We start from the raw sequence: 23,943 nt of genomic DNA, 5'->3' as shown, positions 1-23,943 counted from the left end.
TTGTGACTTCTTTTACTCATATTTTATTCAAATATGAGTTATTTACTTCCAGATTCAGTTGTCCCTTGGTATCCTTGGAGGATTGGTTCCAGGACACCCTCTTACGTGTGCATGTGCACACACACACACACACACTCTTCCTATCCCACCAAGGATAAGTCCCTTATATAAAATCACATAGTATTTGCATATAACCTACATTCTGTCCACATACTTTAAGTAATCTCTGGACTACTTATATTATCTAATACAATGTAAATGCTATGTAAATAGTTGCATGCTTGTGGTAAATTAAAGCTTTGCTTTATGGAACTTTTGGATTTTTTTTTTTTTTTTTTGACTTGGTTGAATCCATGGTTGCAGAACCTATGGATATAGGAGGGCCAACTAAATTTGGAACTTTTCTAGTTGTTTTATTTTTATGGGTGTTTTTGTTTTAATTTAATTCTGTTGTGGTCTGAGAACATACTTTGTAAAATTTTCATCTTATTGAGACTTGTTTTCTTGACTAGCATGTGGTCTTCTTTAGTGAATGTTCTGTGGCATGTAAAAAAACAAAGAGTGTATTCTACAGCTGTTGGGTATAAAATTTTATAAATGTCAGTCAGGTTAAGGTGACTCCTAGTTTTATTCAGATCTTCCATGTTCTTTTGCCTTTTTTGTTTCATCAGTTACTACCAGAAACTTTAACTGTGTTGTGGATTTTTCTATCCTTCATTAATTTTGCTAGCTTTTGCTTCAAGTAATTTGTATTTCTCTTACTATTTAATGCGTTTACATTTATAATTTGTTATGTCTTCCACATTTATTGACCCTTTCATCATATGGAGTGTCCCTTTTTGTCTTTGGCAACATTCTTTGTTTTGAAATTTTTTCATCAATAATATATAACCACTTCTGCCAAATTATGCTTATTTTCTTTCTATTCTCTAACCTAATGTGCATTTGTGCATCTCCCGTAGACATCCTATACTTTTTCTTTTAATCCAGTCTGATAACCTCAACCTGTTTGTTTTTGTTTTTGTTTTTTAGGGCCGAACCTGCGACATATGGAGGTTCCCAGGCTAGGGGTCGAATTGGAGCTGTAGCTGAGGGCCTGCCATAGCCACAGCAATGTGGGATCCAAGCTGCATCTGCGACCTATATCACAGCTCATAACAACACCGGATCCTTAACCCACTGAGCAAGGCCAGGGATTGAACCCGCAACCTCATGGTTCCTAGTTGGATTCATTTCTGCTGTGCCATGGTGGGAACTCCAAATAACCTCACCCTGTTTGTTGAAGTATTTTGACTTTTCCATTTAATGTTTAATTCTTGATATGTTGTGTTTAAGTCTGCTATGTTGCTATTGATTTTCTATTTTTTCTTTTTTGTTTTTGTTTTTTGATTCCTTTGTTACTTTTTCATTGTCTCTCCTGTTTTAGTAAAAGACATTTTATTTTTCTCTGTTGGCTTTCTAGTCATAAGCCCTTGTAATTTTTTTTCTTTTTTTTTTTTTTTTTTTTTTTGTCTTTTTGCCATTTCTTGGGCCACTCCGTGGCATATGGAAGTTCCCAGGCTAGGGGTCTAATTGGAGCTGTAGCTGCTGGCCTACAGCCACAGCAACACGGGGATCCGAGCCACACCTGCAACCTAGACCACAGCTCATGGCAACGCCGGATCCTCAACCCACTGAACAAGGCCAGGGATCAAACCTGCAACGTCATGGTTGCTTGTCGGATTCGTTAACCACTGAGCTATGACGGGAACTCCATAGCCCTTATAATTTTTAAAATGCTTTCTTTAAGAATAATAAAATGCGTCTTTAACTTAACTTTGTCTATGGATATGTTTGTATCCCTCTCATCTTAGTGCAGTTGTAAATACATAAAACTGTGTAGAAATTATACCATCAATACTCTTGATGTGTATTGTTATGTGTATACTCACTGCTTTAAAAGTTGTGTTTTAAAGAAATCAGGAGAAAATAAATACATGAATATATATTTATACATATATTGACATAAATATGTTTACACATACATGTATATATTTTGCATTGTACATTTACTCATATTTTCATTTCAAGACATCTTCATTTCTTACTAATTTCAGTTGTCGTATTTTGTCATTTCTCTTCAGACTGAAGAAGTTTCATTAGCCTTCTAATAGTACAGATCTGCTGACAATGAATTTTATTTTTGGTTATCTGAAAGAAATAACTATATTTTACTTTCATTTCTCTATTGAGATTACCTATATGTTACCATACTTCCCTTTAATTTTTTTTGTTTGTTTGTTTTTTTAATGGCTACTCTCATGGCATGTGGAAGTTGCTGGGCCAGGAATTGAATCTGAGCTACAGCCGCAACTTGTGCCCACTGTAGCTGCAGCAGCAGTAGATCCTTTAACCCACTGCGCCAGGCCAAGGATCAAACCCACACCTCCACAGTGACCAGAACTGCTGTAGTCATAGAGTCATATTCTTAATCCACTGCACCATAGTGAGAACTCCCCTTTAATTCTTGTGTATATGTTTTTATTTTTTTAACATTTATAGTAACTATTTTGAGGTTTTTATTTATTTTTTAATGACCACTCCTGCAGGATATGGAAGTTCCTGGGCCAGGGGTTGAGCTGCAGCTGGGGCCTGCCCCACAGCCAAGGCAGTACTGGATCTGAGCCTCACTTGTGACCTGCACCACAGCTTGTCACAACACTATATCCTTAACCCACTGAGCAAGTCCAGGGAGCAAACCCACATCCTCACAGAGACAACATTAAGTCCTTAACCTATAGAGCCACATGGGAACTCCTATTTTGAAGTTCTTAATTGCAAAATCTAACAAACCTATGCTTACTTGTAGTCAGTTTCTGTTGACTATTTTTGTTTTTCCTTTTCTTTCCATGTTTTTCCAATCTCTTAAAATCTTTTTTTTTAAATCCTCTTTTAAAAATGATTACCTATGGGAGGATTATACAGCTGCTTCGCTCCTCCACCATTGAGTTGAGTTCGTATTTGTTACTGTATTTTTAATTTCTTGAAGTTGACTTTTTCTAAATTTCTGTGTTAACATTTTATAGTTTCTAGTTCTCTGTTAATATTCTCACAGTTGTCTTCTATTTCTTGGAATGTAGTAAGCATAATCATTTTATATTACTGTGTCTGGTAGCTATATATCACGTGACCTTTATGGATAATTGTCTTGCTTGTTTTCCTCATGTCGTTAATTATTACTGACCATTTTCCACTCTTGCCCTTTAAAAGTTATTCATGAGGATTATTCTTATGAAGTGCCTTCTTCCAGGGAAGATTTTTTTACATGTTTCTTCCAGGTATTTAAGAGTTCTACCAGTCTGAAATCACTTTAAATTCAATTATTCGCTTTAGTTTGCTTGTCCACTTAGTAATGCATAACCATATAGCAAATCCATGTGATGGCCAGACTCTTCTTGCAGTCCCACCTAGTCTTGGCTTGACACTTCTTTCTCCTCTCATTTGACATTCACTGCTTTTAAAATGATTTTTTATAATTTTTCTAAGCATTTTTATTTTTTTAGTTGAGGGATTGGTCTAAATAGTGCCTTCTATCTTTTTATCAGAAATGAATGCCCTCTACATTCATTAAGCTTTTCCCAATTTAAGTAAAAATTCTCTGTAAACGTAAATACTTTTCCAAGGAAATTTGTTAAATTTGCGATTTGTATAAAAACACATGAAATAATCACCTCACAGACATTTACATGATGAATGAAAGAAACATATCTTGAGTACAACTCTAAATAATAGATTTTGTTCTTCTGATCATTAAAATGAATTTATACAAAATTGTAGCTAGCTAGAGTCATTTTCAGAGCCTACCAGTAGAATTTGCTTGTACAGTATCTGTTGTACAATAGATAAAATACAGCTCAATAAGAAGGAGTCATATTATCTAGGTCAGGGGAACAGCAAGCTACTGAGAGGCAGGTGAATGTTTTAAACAAGAAGCATTCGGAGTAGTATGAGGATTCAGTAAGGAAACTAACCTGACTAGTCCTGGTGGAGAGTAATAGGAAATATTATAGGAAATAAGTAAGATTAGGCTAGGTTCTGGTCATCTCCGAAAACCTGACAAAAAATTAAGTAAAATTGTAGGAGACCTAATCTAGAGGGGAGAAGACAAAGCACCTTTTGAAAGGAATATTCTGCCTTTTTCTGTTTGTAAGCCATTAAGTTAATAATGGTAATTCCTAAAATGTGTGTAAAAATCTTTAGTCTTAGTATATAATGCTGTCAAGACACTCTCTACCTAAAACTTGAACTCTCAGTACAAAAGACACATACAAGCACCTTTTATTAATGCTAATCATTTTGCCTTGTTTTTGGTAATTAGCACAATATGAATGGGTCATCAATCTTGTTTCTTAATCCAGTTTTATTGGCTGTATTTCTAGTGGACATGTCTCTAAATAATATTTTGACCAGTCTTTGTTAGGTGTTTTCGATATTGTTAGTTTTCAAGTCTTTCCTAATGTCTTCATTGGAATTTTAGTGGGAGAGATTGATATTAACCAGATGCTCTTTTAAACAAGAAATACCTCTTAGGTTTTCAAAGAAACAGTGTCTTAAATGACTCATCTCCAAAGTCTCCTAGTCATTTTTTCATTTGATAGACAGGTATTGAAGGTTTTCTAGTTGTCAGGTACTTAAGAAATTATAATTTCTGGCATAATTCTGCCAGATGGGCATGCTGTTTGTGTGTGTGTGTGTGTGTGTGTGACCCTATTACCAAGATTTATTTTTGTAAGAGGTCAAAAACTAAATTTTGAAGAGTTACTGTGTTTGACTTTAAAATTTGTATTTAGGAGTTCCCGTCGTGGCACAGTGGTTAACGAATCCGACTAGGAACCAGGAGGTTGCGGGTTCGATCCCTGCCCTTGCTCAGCGGGTTAAGGATCCGGCGTTGTCGTGAGCTGTGGTATAGGTTGCAGACGCAGCTTGGATCTGGCGTTGCTCTGGCTGTGGTGTAGGCCGGCAGCTACAGCTCCGATTTAACCCCTAGCCTGCGAACCTCCATATGTGGCAGGAGCAGCCCTAGAAAAGGCAAAAAGACAAAATAAATAAATAAATAAATAAAATAAAATTTGCATTTAGCCAGCAGTTTTTGGTAGTGACACATCTTAAATTTTGTATTGATTATTGGTTATAAATATGGTTTGATTTTTGAAAATTAGGTTTAAAACCAGTTTTTCTCATAAAGTCCAGAGCAGTCTCAATAATACATTCATCTCAAGTACACATGCAAGCACATTAATCACCTTTTAGTTGGAGCATAGGGCTAAAATCAAGGTGATGTGAATTTTAATTCCTGTCTGTTAAGTTGTAATATAACCCTGCGCAAGTTTATTTCTTTATGTTGGAGTGGGTGATCAATGAGATACTTCTGTATTCAGTAACAGAGCAAATTTAGCTCAAATAAGAGACAGTAAAATAAAATTAATGGTGACATTCCTTTAGAAAGTGGAGGAAAAATGAAAATAAACAAGATAAGCTGAAATATCCTAATTTTTGTCAGCCCATATCCCATTCATATAACATGGTATGGTTGAGGTTATTAAAGCCAGAATTAGCTCTTTCTATCTATATTGGGGCCATCCATTAACAGCTATTATAAAACTTATTCAGACCAATATGTACTCGTAGGAATTTTTATCTGTAAGAAATATGACTGGATTATACATAATGAAATATAAAACCACACCCAGGAACATGTGAAAATCTTGACCTTTAAAGCTGCACCACTAATTGAGCATCATTGGGCATCTCTAAGCTTTTTCCGTTAATATTTATTTGAAGTTTAAAATCTTAACATTGAGGAAATTTTTTCCGTTTGATGCATTTTGTTTTTCGTTCAACTGGGAAATGTTTCTCTTAGTTTATTTTAGCAGTGGAACGTCTGAGCCAAACTTTTAGTACTCCAGTTTTGAAAAGAAACATATTTTGGGAAACCTCTCTCTGACATGATATGTTTTAATCTACATTTTCTCAATTTGGATATTTCAGTAGCTAATAAAAAGATTGCTCATTTAAGGGAATGTGCACTTTTGAAAGTACAATCCGTAATCAAAAAGTGATGTTGATAAAATATTTTATTTTCTATTTTCATTATTTTAGTATAAGCCGCCTGCACTTAAAAAGTCAAATTCTCCTGGAACCACCTCATCAGGATCTTCACGGTTACCACAACCAAGTGGAACTAGCAAAACTGTTGTAGGTAATGAGATCTATAAAATAACTTGATTTTTTTTTTTTAAAACAGTGTCAATAAGGAAGGAAACAAAGATTGTTTTCTATTATGGATTATTAAAAGTAGATTTATAATTAGGATGAGATGTTGAAGATCAGTAGTTTGGTAGTAGTTTGGATAAAAATAAAGTACCTTTCAGTAGCTTATACTCTAGATATTTTATAGTCCTTGTTTTTTCAGTTTAAATGTCTGTCCTTGATGTTATTGACGTATTATCTTCTTAGAGCAGTTGACCAAGTTTCCGTACTTCTTTGACCACAGTGTTTTTCTGCTTTTATCTGCTTGTACCTCTTTGAACTTGAGAGTTATCCTTAATAGACAGATATTATGGTTTGAAGAAGATATTTATTACTGAAGTATACCTTTATTTATTTGTAAATTGTGAGAAAGAAATATAGAAATTAGAAATGAAGGATGCTGTATGTTCTCTTGAAATTTTATTTAATTTTTTTTCTTATTTGATAACTCTTTCTGATTTATTGCCACAAACATTTATTGCCACTAAAGCATTTTCCTTGTCAGATGCTCTGTTTTATGTGATTTTTCTTTTTCAGAGTGTATTGTTTTTTATTATAAGGTGTTCCTTCAGGTAAAATGTCTTCAGGTAGCAGTTCTTTGGGAAACAAACTTCAGACCTTGTCTCCCTCCCATAAAGGGATACCAGCTCCTCATGTAGGGTAAGTCTACATGAAATTTAATTTATTAGTGATATACACACATATATACATTATACTAAGGTTTTATTAAGTAATTGGCTTTTATGTAATCTTAGTTTTCTTTCTAAATTTGTCTTTTAATATATTGCTGGTCAGGAGTTCCCACACTACCGTTGAGGTTCTAAATTAGTCTGGAAGACTAATTAGTTTGGAAGAAAATCTGGTGGCATTTATCAAGAGCCTTAAAATATTCACATTATCAATTGAATAAATTTACTTCTGGGACTCTAGTCTAAGAAAATCACTTAAAATATGAAAGATTTTTATAATAACCACTATTAAGCATGTATCAGGCATTGTGCTAGGCATCTTTTAAAACATTATTTTCATTTAACCGTCTCACTGCCATAGGATGAGGGGATCAGAGAAGCAAAGTAATTTGCTCAAAACTACACAGCTGTTGCGAGTTGGAAGCAGGAGTTCTCTTGAGGCTCAGTGGGTCATGGATCCAGAGTTATAACTGCTATGGCTCTACTTACAGCTGTGGCACAGGTTTGATTCCTGGCCTGGAAATTTCTGCATGCAATGGGTGCAGCCAAAAAAGAAAAAAGAGAATTGGGAGCAGGATACAAATTGGAGTCTCTTTGGCTGCTCTAAACATTGATCTCTTTTCATATGGTTTTGTTATAATGTAAAAAATAAAATCACCTAAATACCAAGTTTTGGCAATTTATGAAAATCTACAAAAGGATATTATATAGTCGTAAAATATATGTATGTTTTATTTATTTACTTATTTATTTATTTTTGTCTTTTTGCCTTTTCTAGGGCCACTCCTATGGCATATGGAGGCTCCCAGGCTAAGGGTCTAATTGGAGCTGTAGCTGCCGGCCTATGCCACAGCAACGTGGGATCCAATCTGTGTCTGCAACCTACACCACAGCTCACGGCAATGCCAGATCCTTAACCTACTGAGCAAGGGCAGGGATTGAACCCGCAGCCTCATGGTTCCTAGTCGGATTCTTTAACCACTGAGCCATGACGGGAACTCCATATGTTCGTTTTTTAAAAAAGATAATTCTGCTGTTACAGTTGTAGTATGCAGGATACAAAGTTCATGTATACTACTTTGATAGAAACTGTAAAAATGTATGTAGACAAAAAGAGAAAATATGCTGAAATATTAACAGTGGGCGATTCCTTTCCTTTTATTTAATACTTTTTAAACTTTCTTTCTACAGTTTTATATACATGGCTTTTAATAAAGAAGCATAAGTAAGCTTTCAACAATTAATTTAATGTGGGAAAATTTGTTGTAACATTTGAGATTTTTTTTTTCTTTCTTTCTTTTTTTTTTTTTTTTTTTTTTAAGGCTGCACCCACAGCATATGGAAGTTCCCAGGCTAGGAGTTGAATTGAGCTTCAGCTGCTGGCAACACCAGATCCAAGCCATGTCTGTGACCTGCACCCCAGCTCATGGCAACACCAGACCCATAACCTACTGAGTGGGGCCAGGGATTGAACCTGTGTCCTTATGGATATTAGTTGGGTTCTTTACCACTGAACCACAATGGGAACTCCTTTTTTTTAAAGGGTCACTAGAGATTTTAATAGGAATACTCATATTCCAGTAGAAACTCACTTTCCTTTTTGATAAATTAGCAAATTAAAGGATTGCCATGCCATGTGATGATTAGAATGAGGTCTTATGTCTTTATCTTACAGATACTGATAAAGACATAATTTTGGAAATACAGCACTTACACTTATTATAGCACTTATTTTCAGATATAGGTTATCACTTTGTTTTCAGTGTAGGAAATATATATGATGGTATCTATCATATGAGACTATTATTTCCAATTTGGACCATATAGAGGGTGTAAGACTTAAAAGGAATTTAATGTAACTATCATTGTAGAAAAAGAAAAAGGTCAACTAACAAGATCTGACTAAATCCAATTTTTTTTTTTTCCCTCTTTTTGTTGTCTTTCTAAAAAGAAGAGACCGGCTATCCTTGGTAATGAGATGTGTTATCAGTGGAATATGTGATTGAAAAATAAAAGGTTCTTATCTTCCAGTACTAAAAAACTTTTTTTTTTTTACATCTCTGAGTTGACTCATTAGATATTTAGCTAAAGTATAGATGTAGCAGTACATTTTAACTTTCCAAATGATAGTTTCATTTACAGTTGATTATTAATTAAAGTCTGTTATTTTTTTAGTACCTCTCCTGTCATACTGGTAATTTTATCAGTTGGCAATATTAAGTTGTACTGACACTCTGCATTTTTAATAGGACATGTGAAGCTGACTGGTAAAATGAAAAAGATTATTGACTTTGGATTAGAAAACTAGACTTCTAGATCCTACTTTTGTCACTAAAGAGCTATATGACTTTGTGCATATCTCTTTTCTCTGTCTTGCTCTGACAACTTTTTGTGAACCTACTTAAACCTCAGTAACTGATCTAAAAAAAAAATCTTCCTAACATTTATTGATTGCTTGGAGAAATGTTTCTACTAAAAGCAGACTTTGGACACAATAATTTTCTCAGTTATACACTGCTATAATGCTGTAAATTTTTGGTTGTCCAATATTATGTTAAACTGTCAAACTAGTTATGTTTGAATTCCAGTTGTCCATTCTATATATGATCCTTATGTGTTAAAGGAGTGTTTCCAACTATTGGAACGAGAATGATGTGTGCTCCTGACAATATATTAACTGGAATATTATTATATTACTAAGTTGAGTAGAACCATTCATGGCCGTCTATTTAGTGGCAGAACTTGTTACGTTATTAGAATTATTGAGGTAATGATTTGTCTGTTTCCCTTACTAGATTGTAAGCTCTGTGATGACAAAGCTCTGTGCCTTGCTTACAGATGTGCCTTGCTTATACAACAGAATGTTGTATAATACTTGGTACATAGGCACACAAATTTTTGGTGAATGTATGAAAAAGAATAAATTCCTCATATGTCAACCTTTTGGCACATCACAGAATCATGGTTCTGGCACTAGTAAGAAAATTACTTGATACAGAAAATTCAGGATTGAGTAAAGAATTAAGACGTATGGTTAGCTGTAATGTTCTAGAAATTGAACATCTTCTGAGATTGGTAAAATGGAGTCATTTTAATGGCTTGGAATTATTTAAAGCCTGGTGTGTATATCTGTATTGTGGTCACCTTTAATCATACGTACCGGTTACCTGTAGTATTTAGCATATATTGGAGTCATACTACCAAAAAATTTGTATCTTATTACTCAGGAAAATTCTCATATGTTTGATAATTAACTTCTAGAGAACCTGTGAGTCAACAGATTTTAATAGAATTTTTTTGAAAGCAAAACATATCCCCAGTTGAAGTTTTGTTTTTTTTTTCTAATGCTAAAAGATGATTTTTCTTTACTCCTTGGAGATTTTTAGAAGTATGATGAACACAGAGTTTTTAAATAAATATTGCCACACTGAATTGTGTCAGAGAGTTTACATGGTTATGCCTTGAACTGTGTTTTCTCTGGTTTATTACTGGCTTAAATGGCTATTTCAACTGATAATTTTCTTTTCTTTTCTTTTTTTTTTTTTTTTTTTTTTTTTTGACTCTCTAGGGCCTTACCATCAACATGTGGAGATTTCCAGGCTAGGGGTTGAATTGGAGCCTACACCACAGCCACAGAAATACCAGTTCTGAGCTGAGTTTGCAACCTACACCACAGCTCATGGCAGTGCCAGATCCTTAACCCACTGAGCTACGCCAAGGATTGAACCTGCATCCTTATGGATGCTAGTCGGATTTGTTTCCCCTCAGCAATGCCGGGAACTCCTCAACCAAGAATTTTCAATAGTTAAAATATCCATTTTCAAAGATTTACTTCTCTTCAGTTACTGTGAAAAATAGGAATTTACTTTGGAGATAGGCTATAATAGATGTGTTAAAACTAGAAAAATGGAATGCATGTAAGGAGCATTTCTTAATTTAAAACAAAAGAAATTGGTTTCTCATACTTTATAATAATAAAAGTAATAAATAAATGTCTAGTTTTAAAGTATATTTTTGTATGAGTAGAAACAGGCTTTTTTCCAAAGCCAATTTTTTGATGTTTGTGGTTTGTATAGATCACTATTTAGATTTTTATTAGCTTTTTATTATTGATTTAGAAACGCCTCAAACAACCTAGAATTGCAGAGTTTGGCTTCTTATGTGGATAACAATGATTTAGGCTATTGGATTAGGGAAGCTAACTACCATGGAATTGAGATACTAAATTATTTTTATAGGATTGATGAGTTTAGGATCAAAAGTAGAAGTATGACATGTTTCAAAGTTTTGAGTGCCCCAGAACATCGTAACTACGGATGTCTACAAAGATACAAAATACCAATTGGTAAATTTCCCCCCAATATTGTTTCTTTTTACTTTATCTGCTCTGCTTATTATAGTTGTATAGGACTGAGTAGTTTATTTCTTAAGAATTCAGTCTTATGGTATCAGCAGTAAACAAGGACCTTTGCTAGGTTAAAGTTTTATCTCAAATTAGAAAGAGATATTGTTGCCAAATATTTAAAATCTCATTCAGCTCTGAATATTTGGAAACCTGCCAAACTATTGTTCCTTTCTAGATATACTATTCATATCATGGCAATTACATGCAATTAGAGATTTAAAAAAAAAAAAAAACAAAGGTCAAGATTGAACAGTTTATCACCTGCAAAAGTATATTAGCTTGAGAAAAAGTAATGTACTTTTGTCTAAGAATACAGGATAATGTAGTGATAGTTATCACAGCTCTTTATGATAATGTAGTGATAGTTATCACAGCTCTTTATGATAAAATTTAAGAGATCACCATGAGATCTGGCCTTCGTTTAGATTTTCAAAATCTTAACATACCGACATTCTCTCATGTATGGAATTTTGCCTTTTTTTTTTTTTTTAATATTTTGTCTTTTTGCCTTTTCTAGGGTCGCTTCCACGGCATATGGAGGTTCCCAGGCTAGGGGTCCAATCGGAGCTGTAGCCACCGGCCTATGCCAGAGCCATAGCAACTCGGGATCCGAGCTGCATCTGTGACCTACACCACAGCTCACATAAGCACCAGATCCTTAACCCACTGAGCAAGGCCAGGGATCGAACCTGCAACCTCATGGTTCCTAATCGGATTCGTTAACCACTGTGCCACAATGGGAACTCCGATTTTTGTCTTTTTAAAGAAGGTAGTCTTTTTGAACTATGGACTGAGAGTCAAATCCTCTCCCACAACGGTTTTTATTGGAACATGACTGCACCCAATTGTTTATATATTGTCTATGGCTGCTTTCATGCTATAGTGGCAAAGTTGAATGTTTGTGATGGAGACAGTATAGCCCACAAAGCCTAAAGTATTTACTGTCTGACCTTTCACAGGAAGGAAAAGTTTGCCACTTCCTCTTGTAGAGTAAGTTATCATAGGAATTAGATATTTATAATTTGGAGGTATAAGTTTTAAGGATTATTCGTTTATTCCCAAGGATGGAACGGTTTTTGTCATGTGGAATACCTAGGAAGTTTGGTCATAGACTAATGTTCTGTAGAACCAAAAGATTTTTTAAAAAACATTTATTAATCCATTCAGACACATTTCTGTGATTGAAAGGACAGTGAGGGATTAAAACTACACTTTCATGTTGACTCTGAACAAATCTATGTGCCAATTTAAGAACATACTATTGAATTTCATATGGGAACTCTATGTTATGTGTATCAGAATGCTTAATCTGCACCAAGTTTATGCTATGTAGATATACTTGATTGGCTTCAGATACCTTTTTTTCCATAATGGCAGCAAGACTATGGAATGGATTTGCTTATTCATGCTGTAATTTTTCTCAGTCCTTGGGTATCATTGTCATTACTGAATTAGACCCTTTAAAAGAAAAATAAGAAGTACCCATCGTGGCTCAGCAGGTTTCAAACCCAACTAGTGGCCATGAGGATGTGAGTTTGATCCCTGGCCCCACTCTGGGTTAAGGATCCAGCATTGCTCTAAGCTGTGGCATAGGTCGCAGATGCGACTCAGATTTGGCATTGCTGTGGCTGTGGTGTAGGCTGCCAGCTGCAGCTCTGATTAGACCCCTAGCCTGGGAATTTCCATATGCCACAATTTTGGCCCTAAAAAAGCAAAAAAAAAAAAAAAAAAAGCATAGTCACTCTAAAAACTTTGATACCGATAGTTCCATCATTATTAGCAAATTGAAATTATATTTCTCAAACTTTGTGAATAATATAAAAATATATAATAAAGTAGATTTCTCATTGTGCTCTCCCAAAATTTGTCAAAAGTTTTTTTTTTCAGATATATACCCAGGAATGGAATTGTGTTTTTAGTTTTTGAAAAACCTCCATGCTGTTCTCCACAATGGCTATACCAATTTACATTTTCACCAACAGTGAACAAAGTTTCCTTTCCTCCACATCCTCACCAACATTTGTACTTGTGGTCTTTTTGATGGTAGCCCTTCTGACAGGCATGAATTGATAGCTCTTGGTGGTTTTGATTTGCGTTTCTCTGGTGAGTAATGATGTTGAGCATCTTTTCATGTACCTGTTGGCCATCCGTATGTCTTCTATGAAAAAAAATGTCTCTTCGGGTCTGTGCCTTTTTTTAAATTGGGTTGTTTGTTTTTTTGATGTTGAGTTGTATGAACTGTTTCTTTTGGATATTATCCCCTTATTGGTCATATCATTTGCAGATATTTTCTCTCATTCAGTAGGTTATCCTTTTGTTTTGTCAATGGTTTCCTTTGGTATGCAAAAGCCTTTAATTAGTTCCTGGGATAATTCTTCAATTTATTTAATTATTCTAACATTAACTATTATTTCATGGTATTTAAAATATATATGTAATCAAGATTTTATATATATAAAAATACATATATAAGTACATTCATATAAAATTATATTAAGATTATATAAAATACATTTTTGTATACATTATACAGTCTTGATTACATTATGAGATTTTAAATTTTCATTTTTGTGTGGTTTATATCTTGATAATAACAGCATAATAGTGGCAAATTATTGCTAAATAATTATTTTTTTACTGAAAAAAAACAGCATCTTTATTTTTTTGTTACTCACGAATTTATCACATCTGTAGTTATATAATGCTCATAACAAACCAGTTTTACAGGATTTCCATCCTATAACCCAAGCGCATCCCCCACCCCCCAAACTGTCTCCTCTGGAGACCATAAATTTTTCACTGTCTGTGAAGTCAGCATCTGTTCTGCAAAGAAGTTCAGTCTGTCCTTTTTTCAAATTCCATATGTCAGTAAAAGCATTTGATGTTGTTGTCTCACTGTATGGCTGACTTCACTTAGTATGATAACTTCTAGGTTCATCCATGTTGCTAAAAATGCTGGTATTTCGTTCCTTTCAGTGGCTGAGTAATATTCCATTGTGTGTATGTACCACATCTTCTTGATCCACTTCTCTATCAATGGACATTTAGGTTGTTTCCATGTCTTGGCTATTGTAAATAGTGCTGCAATGAACATCGGAGTACCTGTATCTTTGTGAGTCATGGTTTTCTCTGGATAGATGCCCAGAGTGGGATTGCTAGATCAAATGGTAGTTCTATTTTTAGTTTTCTGAGGAATCTCCATACTGTTTTCCACAGTGGTTACACCAATGTACGATCCCACCAACAGTGTACTAGTGTTCCTTTTTCTCCCCATCCTCTCCAGCACTTATTGTTTGTAGACTTTTTGATGATGGCCATTCTGGCTGGTGTTAGGTGGTACCTCACAGTGGTTTTGATTTGCATTTCCCTAATGATGAGTGATATTGAACACCTTTTCATGTGTTTCTTGGCCATCTGCATGTCTTCTTTGGAGAATTGTGTGTTTAGATCATCTGCCCATTTTTTGATGGGGTTTTTTGTTTTTTTGGTATGAGCTAAAAAAACAAGATCTTTCATTTCTTCAATCTCAAACATTTTAGAAATTTTTTTACAAGCACATATATTTAATGCAGGCATTTTAAAAATTCTTTACAATGTTTTAAATAGTGTGATGTAAACACCTAATGTTAGCACCATCGCCCACAAAGTATTAATATCAACTTTTACAGCAAAATGCCTGCCATGTATGGGATACTGAAGGAACAAAAAGTGGATAAAATGTGTCCCTCCTTAGAGATCATTATTATCAAGAGAAGGAACAGGTTCTTTTAGACACTGAACTCCATAAGGAGAACATCGCATCAGGTCTGTCTTCTTTACCACAGTCACCCTGGAATTTAGCACAGTGCCTGATCCAAAGTAAGTGTTCAGGATTTAAATGAGTAAGCAAGCATCCCATAAAAAGATTATACTTTTTTAAGTTATCAAGCAGCCATTTAAGATAGTTCTCCTTATTTCCTAATTTAATTTTCCCTGCTCCCTACTGTGAATGGATATTGGTTGGTGATAATATATATTATTTGGTTGATATAAAACAATGAAATCTCTGCAAACCTGCAGTTTTTTTCTGTTATCATCTAGCTGGAGATCCTTTATACTTGAAAACTATCCTTTATACTAGAAAACTTCGGATGGTGTGGCCACATAACATGTGATTTTTAGAGTTGCCATCCATGTTTTTTCACATAGGATTATGTTTTATGTTTATGTTTCTCTGGATAAATTTCAGAAATTGTTTTTGTAAGATAGGGTTAAGGGGAATTCCCCGTTGGCACAACATGTTAAGGATCCGGTGTCGTCACTGCAGTGGCTCAGGTTGTTGCTATGTTGAAGGTTTGATCCCTGGCCCAGGTACTTCCACATGCTGTGGTTGTGGCCAAACAAACAAAAAGTCCGGGGTTAAAGATAAAAATACATTATTTGGTTCATTATTTTATATTCAGAATTTTAAAATGTAGGAGAAATCATAAAAAGAAAAAAGAGAAAGACTCTAGGAGTTCAGGGGAGGGGAAAATTAGATTATTTGCGAGCTCCATAAGAACAAACATCAGATCTATCTTTATTCACCAGAATAACTACTTTCAGTTCACCTCCAGCTTCGTAGATTTTATTTGAAGCAGTTGTTGTCCTTCTTAAATTTTTTTAAAAATCGATTCCATTGCTCTGCCAAGTATAAGTGTGGGATTTATTTGGATGTTTATCTGAACTAGCAGGGTGGCCTGAATAGTCAGAATTTTCATATCTAATAATGGACATTGTATGAACGATATGAGGATTCTCTTTGACATTAGTCCTTACCCTGGCAGTCAGAGAATTAAGAGCTTGGGAGGTGGATTTCTGATGAATCAGAATAATGTCTTAAAAAACTTAAAAAATATATATAAAGAAACAGTAGCATTCTCCTTATGGGTACACCTTTATATATTTTAATAGTAAGATGGACAAGTTAGGCCCTCCACTTCGAACTGGAAGACATATGCAAAGGTGGTATGACAGTGATACAAAATCAGACAGTGCCATCAAAAGACATGAGTTATTACCCATTTACAAGTAAGTATTTGTAACTCAGTTTGGTTAATCTTTTTCAGATATTTCCTTAAAGACTTTATATAATGTAATACTATACATTTGTACATTCCTGTACTTTAATCATTTTTAAGACAAGAAGTGCTAAATTATCTTCTGGGATTTATAACAGTTGAGTTTTGATGAAAATTTCTATTCCTAAACCTGGTTTTAGAGCATACATTTTATTCCATTAAATTTTTATTTTTAGAGGGTTGAAATAGAAATCATCTTCAATAATTGGTATTTTTTATGAATATAAGGAATATTATATGTTAATGTTTCTAGATTATCTTTGAGCTAAGCAGATGATGAATTATTATAAAAAAGAAGCGGAAAAGATCTTAGAAAACATTCAGTCCAAGAATCCTCAGTCTTTTTGTTAGATGGTTACAAATTCCACACAAAAAGCAGAAAGGACATGATGCTGCCAAGCATACTGCCCTCTCTGTGCTGGCCTAGCGCCTGAGAAGAGAGGCCAGGGTAGCAGTGGCTGTCTTGGAACTCTCCCACAAGTCTTCAAGGTTTACTAGTTTGGCCCCCAAACCAAGTCTAGCCCTCTCATTTTAAAATGATAAACTTAGGGTCTAATAAATTAGACTACTTATTAAAACTGAAAAAGATGTTATTAAGTAGAGTTCACTTAACTTTCAAATCAAGGCTACAAGGTTACAACAACACTTTCTTACCAATAGTAATAATAAATATAATTAAATATACAATAAAACAAAGATGGGAAAAGTCTTTGATATTTTAGCAGCCGTCATGTATGTTTTTAAGTAGTTGGTGATAAATCCCAGAAGGAAGAGTTTGTGCCCTGAGCCATTTTTCTTTGTACCACTGCTGTTTGTACTGGCTGGAGCAGATCTCATGTGTAGTTCCAAATTAAACCTTTTATTTTTGCCTGAACTATATATAGTAGGCAGATTGTAGATACATAACAAGGGTAGCACTTTTCAGACTCTGGCCAGGAAGGAAAATGTGTTGACCATGTGAGACTGGGATGACATGTTTAAGTACTGATCAAAACACTTCTACCCAGTCTCTTAAGAATGGTTCTCAACATTCCGATTCCACCTCATAGAAGATGTTGCTAAAAATACACAATAGACGTTGGATAATGGCAGCTGTTGTTATTAACCTTATATTTTTCTCTAATTTGTTATTTTCCAATTATTTGAAGACCTTTATTGATATGAAGTTGTATGTGTGTATATGCATGGTTGTGTTTGCATTATCTGTATATCTCATGTACACATTATAGGAAGGTGACAGGATTTCTAACAAGACTTTGTTCTAGAGCCAAAAAACAAAAAATGTGTCCATCCCATTCCTCTTATGACTCTTAACTGGAGGAATTGCCATCCTTTGGCAGTGAATTTTCAGAGATTGAATTCCTAAAAAGGCATGTGAAATTCTATAACATACTGAGAGGGGCTTTATCAAAGCAGAGTGGTTATATCTCATGGATGGACTTGGAAATGATCATTTGAAGGCTTTTTGAAGAGGCCCAGGGTAATCCATCCACACACCAAGGTGATTCTTGTCAAAGTTTAGAAACAATTTAAAATAACTATTCAATGTAGCCTTCCTTTGAATGACAGAATTGCATATTGAATATAAGATTTTTAATAATACCCACCCAAATTCAGGTTCAAGTACTCTGGCCATGTATGAGCTTTGCAGTTTCCTTAAGTTTCTTCAGCTTTAAAATGGAAATAAAGTCTTCTGAGATTTTTGTGAAGATTAAACAAAGTATGCATAGTACTTGGAATTATATTTGACATGTAGTGGGCATTTGAAAAATAGTAAATGTTTTTACCCGCATGTATTTTGGAGGTAGCTCTTTAAAATTTTAGGCAACTCTCTCCAACTTTGCTTAGTAAGTAGGGAAGGAAGAATTTCAGCCAAAGTTTGAGAACTTCCAATCTAAAGGAATTTTTTTAAAGCATTCTGTTTGATCATATAGCGCAACATTGCTTATCTCTGAAATGAGAAGATTTGACTTAATTTCTAAAAGTGAGTGGTGGGGGAAATAACACTTTATTGAATATCTGACCCCTAGTTCTACAGTATACTGACTGTGTCACTTTGGGTAAGTTCCTTAACTATGTTTTGCTTCATTTGGTTGCCTCATTTGTAAAATGGAATTATTAATCTTTCCTACTTCATAAAATTATTGTAAGAAGCAAATTTTTTATGAAGGTGTTAGAAGTGTAGCTATACCAAATGTAGTAAACACTATTATGTAAATGTTAACTTGTAGCAGCAGCCATAGTAATAATGGTATTACCATCATAATCAACTATGCCAAGTTTTATATAAAATCTCAATTCATATATATAGCTTTCTACAAGATAAGTGATGATGGTCACATTTTATAAATGAGGGAACTTGGATTCTGAGAGGTTGCTACTACCCATAAGTTGTTGAGTAGCAGTTGGGATTGGAATCCTGATTCATCTGAATTCAGAAGCCTGTACTTTAACCATTTTACTGTCATAATCCTTCTAAGCTTTCTTTGTTTCCTGGAGTTTCAGAGAGGGAATTGAGTGATGATTCAATAAAAACTCCTTTACTGGTAGCAGATGGCCCAGGCTATACAGTTGGTGAAATTAAAACTTTAAAGGCAAAAAGTATATTAACCCACTTGTTTTATTTGCTGTTTCCAAGAACACACTTTCACAAATAGAATATTGTCCTTTTAAAATGATTAACTTTTTTGTCTTTTTGGTTTTTTTTTTTTTTGTCTTTTGTCTTTTTTGTCTTTTAAGGGCCACACCCTCTGCATATGGAGGTTCCCAGGCTAGGGGTCCATTCACAGCTGTTGCTGCCAGCCTATGCCAGAACCACAGCAACACCAGATCCAAGATGTGTCTGTGACCTACACCACAGCTCACGGCGACGCCGGATCCTTAACCCACTGAGTAAGGCCAAGGATCGAACCCACAACCTCATGGTTCCTAGTTGGATTCTTTAACGCTGCACCACAACAGGAACTCTTTAGCTGTTTTTTTTTTAACCACACCTTACATGCTCAACGTTATTATTTAACAGTTATTCATAGGTACTTAACACATCTCTATTTTGAGGGAACTATAGATTTAAACTTTAAAAAACTGAAGCCTTTTAGAATCATTAACTTATAAATTTAATATAAAGAATATATACTTTTTTTTTTTTTGTCTTTTTGTCTTTTCTAGGGCTGCACTCGCAGCATATGGAGATTCCCAGGCTAGAGGTGTAATTGGAGCTGTAGCCACTGGCCTACACCACAGCCACAGCCACACCAGATCCTAGCCGAGTCTGCGATCTATATACCACAGCGCACGGCAACGACGGTTCCTTAACCTACTGACTGAGGCCAGGGATCGAACCCGAAACCTCATGGATCCTAGTTGGATTCCTTAACCACTGAGCCACAACGGGAACTCCGGTATATCTGTAATTTAAATGATTTTATGTACCATCAGGACAGTGGTAGTAGATGCAGAATGTTCTAGTTTCTCCCTAGCATTAAGGATTTCAGATTTAAAATAATTATTTGGATTTTAAACTTTTGAATTTACCTCTCTATAGCTTCAAATTATTTTTCTTATCATGCAAATAAGCAATTTGAGAAATAAATGCTTACTATTCACTAGTTTTTCTTTTTTTCATTATGCCATCTTTTTCTCTCTTCTAGAGCTAATATCAAACCTCGAAATACCACACCACCTAGTTTGGCTCGAAATCCTGCCTCAGGTGGGCTCACAAGTAAAAGAAAAACATATACTGAGAGCTACATGGCCAGGTATGGATTTAGGTCTGATGTTCTAATAACTAACATAAAAAATGGGTGTATGTTGTTTTCCAAGGATTATATACAAAAATTTCTATCAGGCTATTTATAGAAAATCTAATTTTTCCTTTGCTCTGATTTAATTTGGCTTTTATGTTATACACTAAGGAATTAGAAGTTTTGGCATAAATGATGTTTTCTTATACCTTGTAGTTATCATGTTTTCAGTAAATACTCAAGGCCAGTTCGTTCAGCTCCACTAGATGCATTAGTGTTTTTTATGTCTTAATTTTAATTGCAACATGGTTGTTTTTACCACTATAAATGGAATAATATATCCTTTACACCACTGCTATTATCTTCAGCAGCATTTTAATACATTTAAACTCCCCTGCTGAGATTGTGATTATCCGTGTACTTCCCTTTCTAATCTGTCACAATATTTGTACAGCTTCAACATTCACTCTTTTTAAAGCACATAATGAAATCATTCCAGTTAAGATATTTATTTTTTAAATGTATCCCAAGTTATTCCAGAAAGTTTTAAGGAAAGGTACAGAAGGCCATGATGTAGAGTGTGATACAATATTTTTTTTTTTAAATGAAAGAATAGAAAAACAAAAGATGGGAATTAAAAGATACCAGTGAAAAAAGAAGTGCAGTTAGTCCACAAAATATGTGTCATGAGACCTGTAGATAGACTAGCTCTGGACCACAAATTAGGGTCTAAACTTTGTAGCAGCCAATGTACAGGAGAAGATAGGAGTAGTTATGTGATTCAAGAAGTCTAAAATAGAAAAATAAATCACTTTCTCTATGAAAGTATACCTAGTCCTGAGGCCTCCAAAGTTCTCCTGTGATTGCTTATAAGGAGGCACTGGATAATTTAATGGTTTACTTCTCTCTTTCCTTCCTTCCTTCCTTCCTTCCTTCCTTCCTTCCTTCCTTCTTTCTTTTCTTTTCTTTTCTCTTCTCTTCTTTTCTTTTCTTTCTTTCTTTTCTTTCTTTCTTTCGCTTTTTAGGGCCACCCATGGCATCTGGAAGTTTCTAGGCTAAGGGTTGAATCAGAGCTACAGCTGCTGGCCTACGCTACAGCCACAGCAACACGAAATCTGAGCCACATCTGCGATCTGCACCACAGCTCGTGGCCACACCAGATCCTTAACCCACTGAGCGAGGTAAGGGATCCAACCCACATCCCCTTGGATCCTAGTTGGGTTCATTAACCGCTGAGCCACAAAAGGAGCTCCTAAATTTTTAATTAATGTCCCTACTGAATCCGTACTAAATATGGCAGTGGATTTCATAGGGTGTTTTTTTAGGATGCCCTCAATACAGGCCTATAACATGATACCCCATGAATCACCAAAACCAGTTGTGATGTAGGTGTGTTAGGTATAAGTGTATGTATTATGTGCTTTTGTTATAAGTGCATAGCTTGTACAGTTATTCAGATTTAATCCAGGGACAGATTTTCAAGTATCTAAAATGCTAGCTCTCCATCCTGGTTGACCTATTAGAAAGAAGCATCTATAGAGCTTTCCAAAAATGAACATGATGAGGTCCCTCCTAGGGACTTTGATTTCTTTAGTTTGGAGAGTGGGATCTGGACATCTATGATTTAAAAAGTTTTAAGAGTTATGCTTATGCGTAAGATGAGAACCATAGAGGAATTGAATTGCTATCTTTTCAGCTAGATTTAATAAATACCATTTATTTCACTTGAAGTTTTTCTTTTTTTGTCTCTTTTTTGCCGTTTCTAGGGCTGCTCCTGAGGCATATGGAGATTCCCAGGCTAGGGGTTGAATCGGAGCTGAAGCCACCGGCCTACGCCGGAGCCACAGCAATGCGGGATCCGAGCCGTGTCTGCAACCTACACCACAGCTCACGGCAACGCCGGATCCTTAACCCACTGAGCAGGGCCAGGGACCAAACCCGAAACCTCATGGTTCCTCGTCGGATTCGTTAACCACTGTGACATGATGGGAACTCCCTTTGCTTGAGGTTTTGATACATGTTAAATATCAAAGAAATGAACTTATGTTTCCTGGAGTCCTGGAGTGTGGCTGTAATCTGTTTTTATGTGTGGAACCATGTGTTTTGAAATGTTCTCTTATAAAATGGAAAAGCTAATAAATACATATGCTTTAATAAAAGGATCATTTTATCTTTCCAAAAAGGCAGACAAAAGAAGTATCAACAGACAGAAGCAAAAATCACATTAAAAAATAAGCTAGGTGCCCAGTAAATATTTTTTTTTGATGAGTAAGTTAATGAGTAATACATGATGAGGACTAACAGCAAAAAACTTGGTTCATTTAAAATGATAAAGCAGGAGTTCCTGTTGTGGCTCAGCTGTAAGGAACCCAACTAGTATCCATGAAGACACTGGCAGGTTGGATCCCTGGATTGGATCCCTGGATTGCAGGGTTGCAGGTGCGGCCCTAAAAAGACATACATACATATATACATACATACATACATAAAATGATAAAGCAAACTCCTCAAAATTGATCAACAAAAAGAGAAGGTACAAATAATATGCCGAATGAAAAGAATGTATCTGCAGATCCAGCAGAGATTTAAAATTATAAGAACAACTTTCTGCCAGTAATTTGAAACTTAGATGAAATGGAAAATTTCGTAGTAAAATGTATGAAAACCGATTCGCAAGACTAGAAATTATCATCATTAAAGAAATTGAATCAGGAATTCCCGTCATGGCTCAGTGGTTAACAAATCTGACGAGGAACCATGAGGTTGCGGGTCGATCCCCAGCCTCACATGGCTTGGATATGGTGCTGCTGTGGCTCTGATGTAGGCTGGTGGCTATAGCTCTGATTAGACCCCTAGCCTGGGAACCTCCATATGCTGCCAGTGTGGCCCTAAAAAAGGCAAAAAGGCAAAAAGACAAAAAAAAAAAGAAAAAAAAAGAAATTGAATCAGTTATTAGACCACACCTGCTTCCTCACCATGACAGAAGTACACAGGCACACACGTACACACACACACACATGTTTATACACACACAAAGAGGGCTTATGAGAGTTTTTACATAGTAGCTTCTACCAAACTTTTACAGGGGAGGGAGGTGAAAAACAAAATTCTTCAGCTTCATTTCAAAGGTTTAGTAAAACCTTGATATCCAGACTAATGAGAGAATGTAAAATTATGATGTCTTACTTACAAACTTGAAAATACGTATAAAAAATCTCTAAGAAATTTAGCAAGCCCAATCCACAGACATAAAATTCATGACACTTTAGATTTATCACAGAAAATAAGATTGATTTAACACTGGAAAGTTTATTCATATAATTTATCACATCAACAGATTAAAGGATTAAAAATATTGGTCATATATGTATATATGATTTACTGCCTATTTCAGATTTTTAAAAAAGCTGTTAGAAAATTAGGAATAGAAAGGAAGGTAATTAAATGACAAGAATATTAGATTTACTAGGACTCTACATCAGTCTTCATATTTAGTATTAAGAAGCATTTTCTATAAAAGTCAAAATAACACAAGAATGTCAGCTATAATTTGTTTTAATGTAGTACAAGAAAAATGAAAGTTATAAGACATGGAAATAAGAACAGAAAACTTTTATAGTTACATACAATATGATTATGTAGAATGTCCAAAAAAATAATAATAATGAAATTTTTAATAAATTGGCTTGTTATCAGTATATTGAAAGTCATTGCAGTCT

At 34.9% G+C, this 23,943-nt stretch overlaps 1 protein-coding gene across 8 annotated transcripts in view; it reads left to right on the top strand.

Annotated features, from left to right (window-relative positions):
• Nucleotides 1-23,943, top strand: part of ZC2HC1A (zinc finger C2HC-type containing 1A) — a 58,108-nt gene that overhangs the window by 30,252 nt on the left and 3,913 nt on the right. The window contains exons 6-9 of one of the 8 annotated variants that reach the window (XM_005663013.4): nt 6,139-6,238; nt 6,861-6,948; nt 16,315-16,431; nt 20,132-20,239. In XM_005663013.4, coding sequence (XP_005663070.2) covers nt 6,139-6,238; nt 6,861-6,948; nt 16,315-16,431; nt 20,132-20,239 — 413 coding nt within the window. Of the gene's footprint in view, nt 1-6,138; nt 6,239-6,825; nt 6,949-10,545; nt 13,246-16,314; nt 16,432-20,131; nt 20,240-23,943 lie in introns of those variants that run through there. The other 7 variants (XM_013996660.3, XR_014843076.1, XM_005663015.4 and 4 more) reach the window with 7 other exon arrangements.

The sequence above is a fragment of the Sus scrofa genome, chromosome 4 (assembly GCF_054392235.1).
Source record: "Sus scrofa isolate SSC_HxYL_T2T_F1_AM1 chromosome 4, Sscrofa_HxYL_maternal_Yorkshire_Landrace_v2.0, whole genome shotgun sequence".
In the NCBI taxonomy this organism is placed as follows: domain Eukaryota; kingdom Metazoa; phylum Chordata; class Mammalia; order Artiodactyla; family Suidae; genus Sus; species Sus scrofa.
The sequence above is the reverse complement of the archived record's forward strand: the minus strand, read 5'-3'. Positions and strand labels throughout refer to the sequence as shown.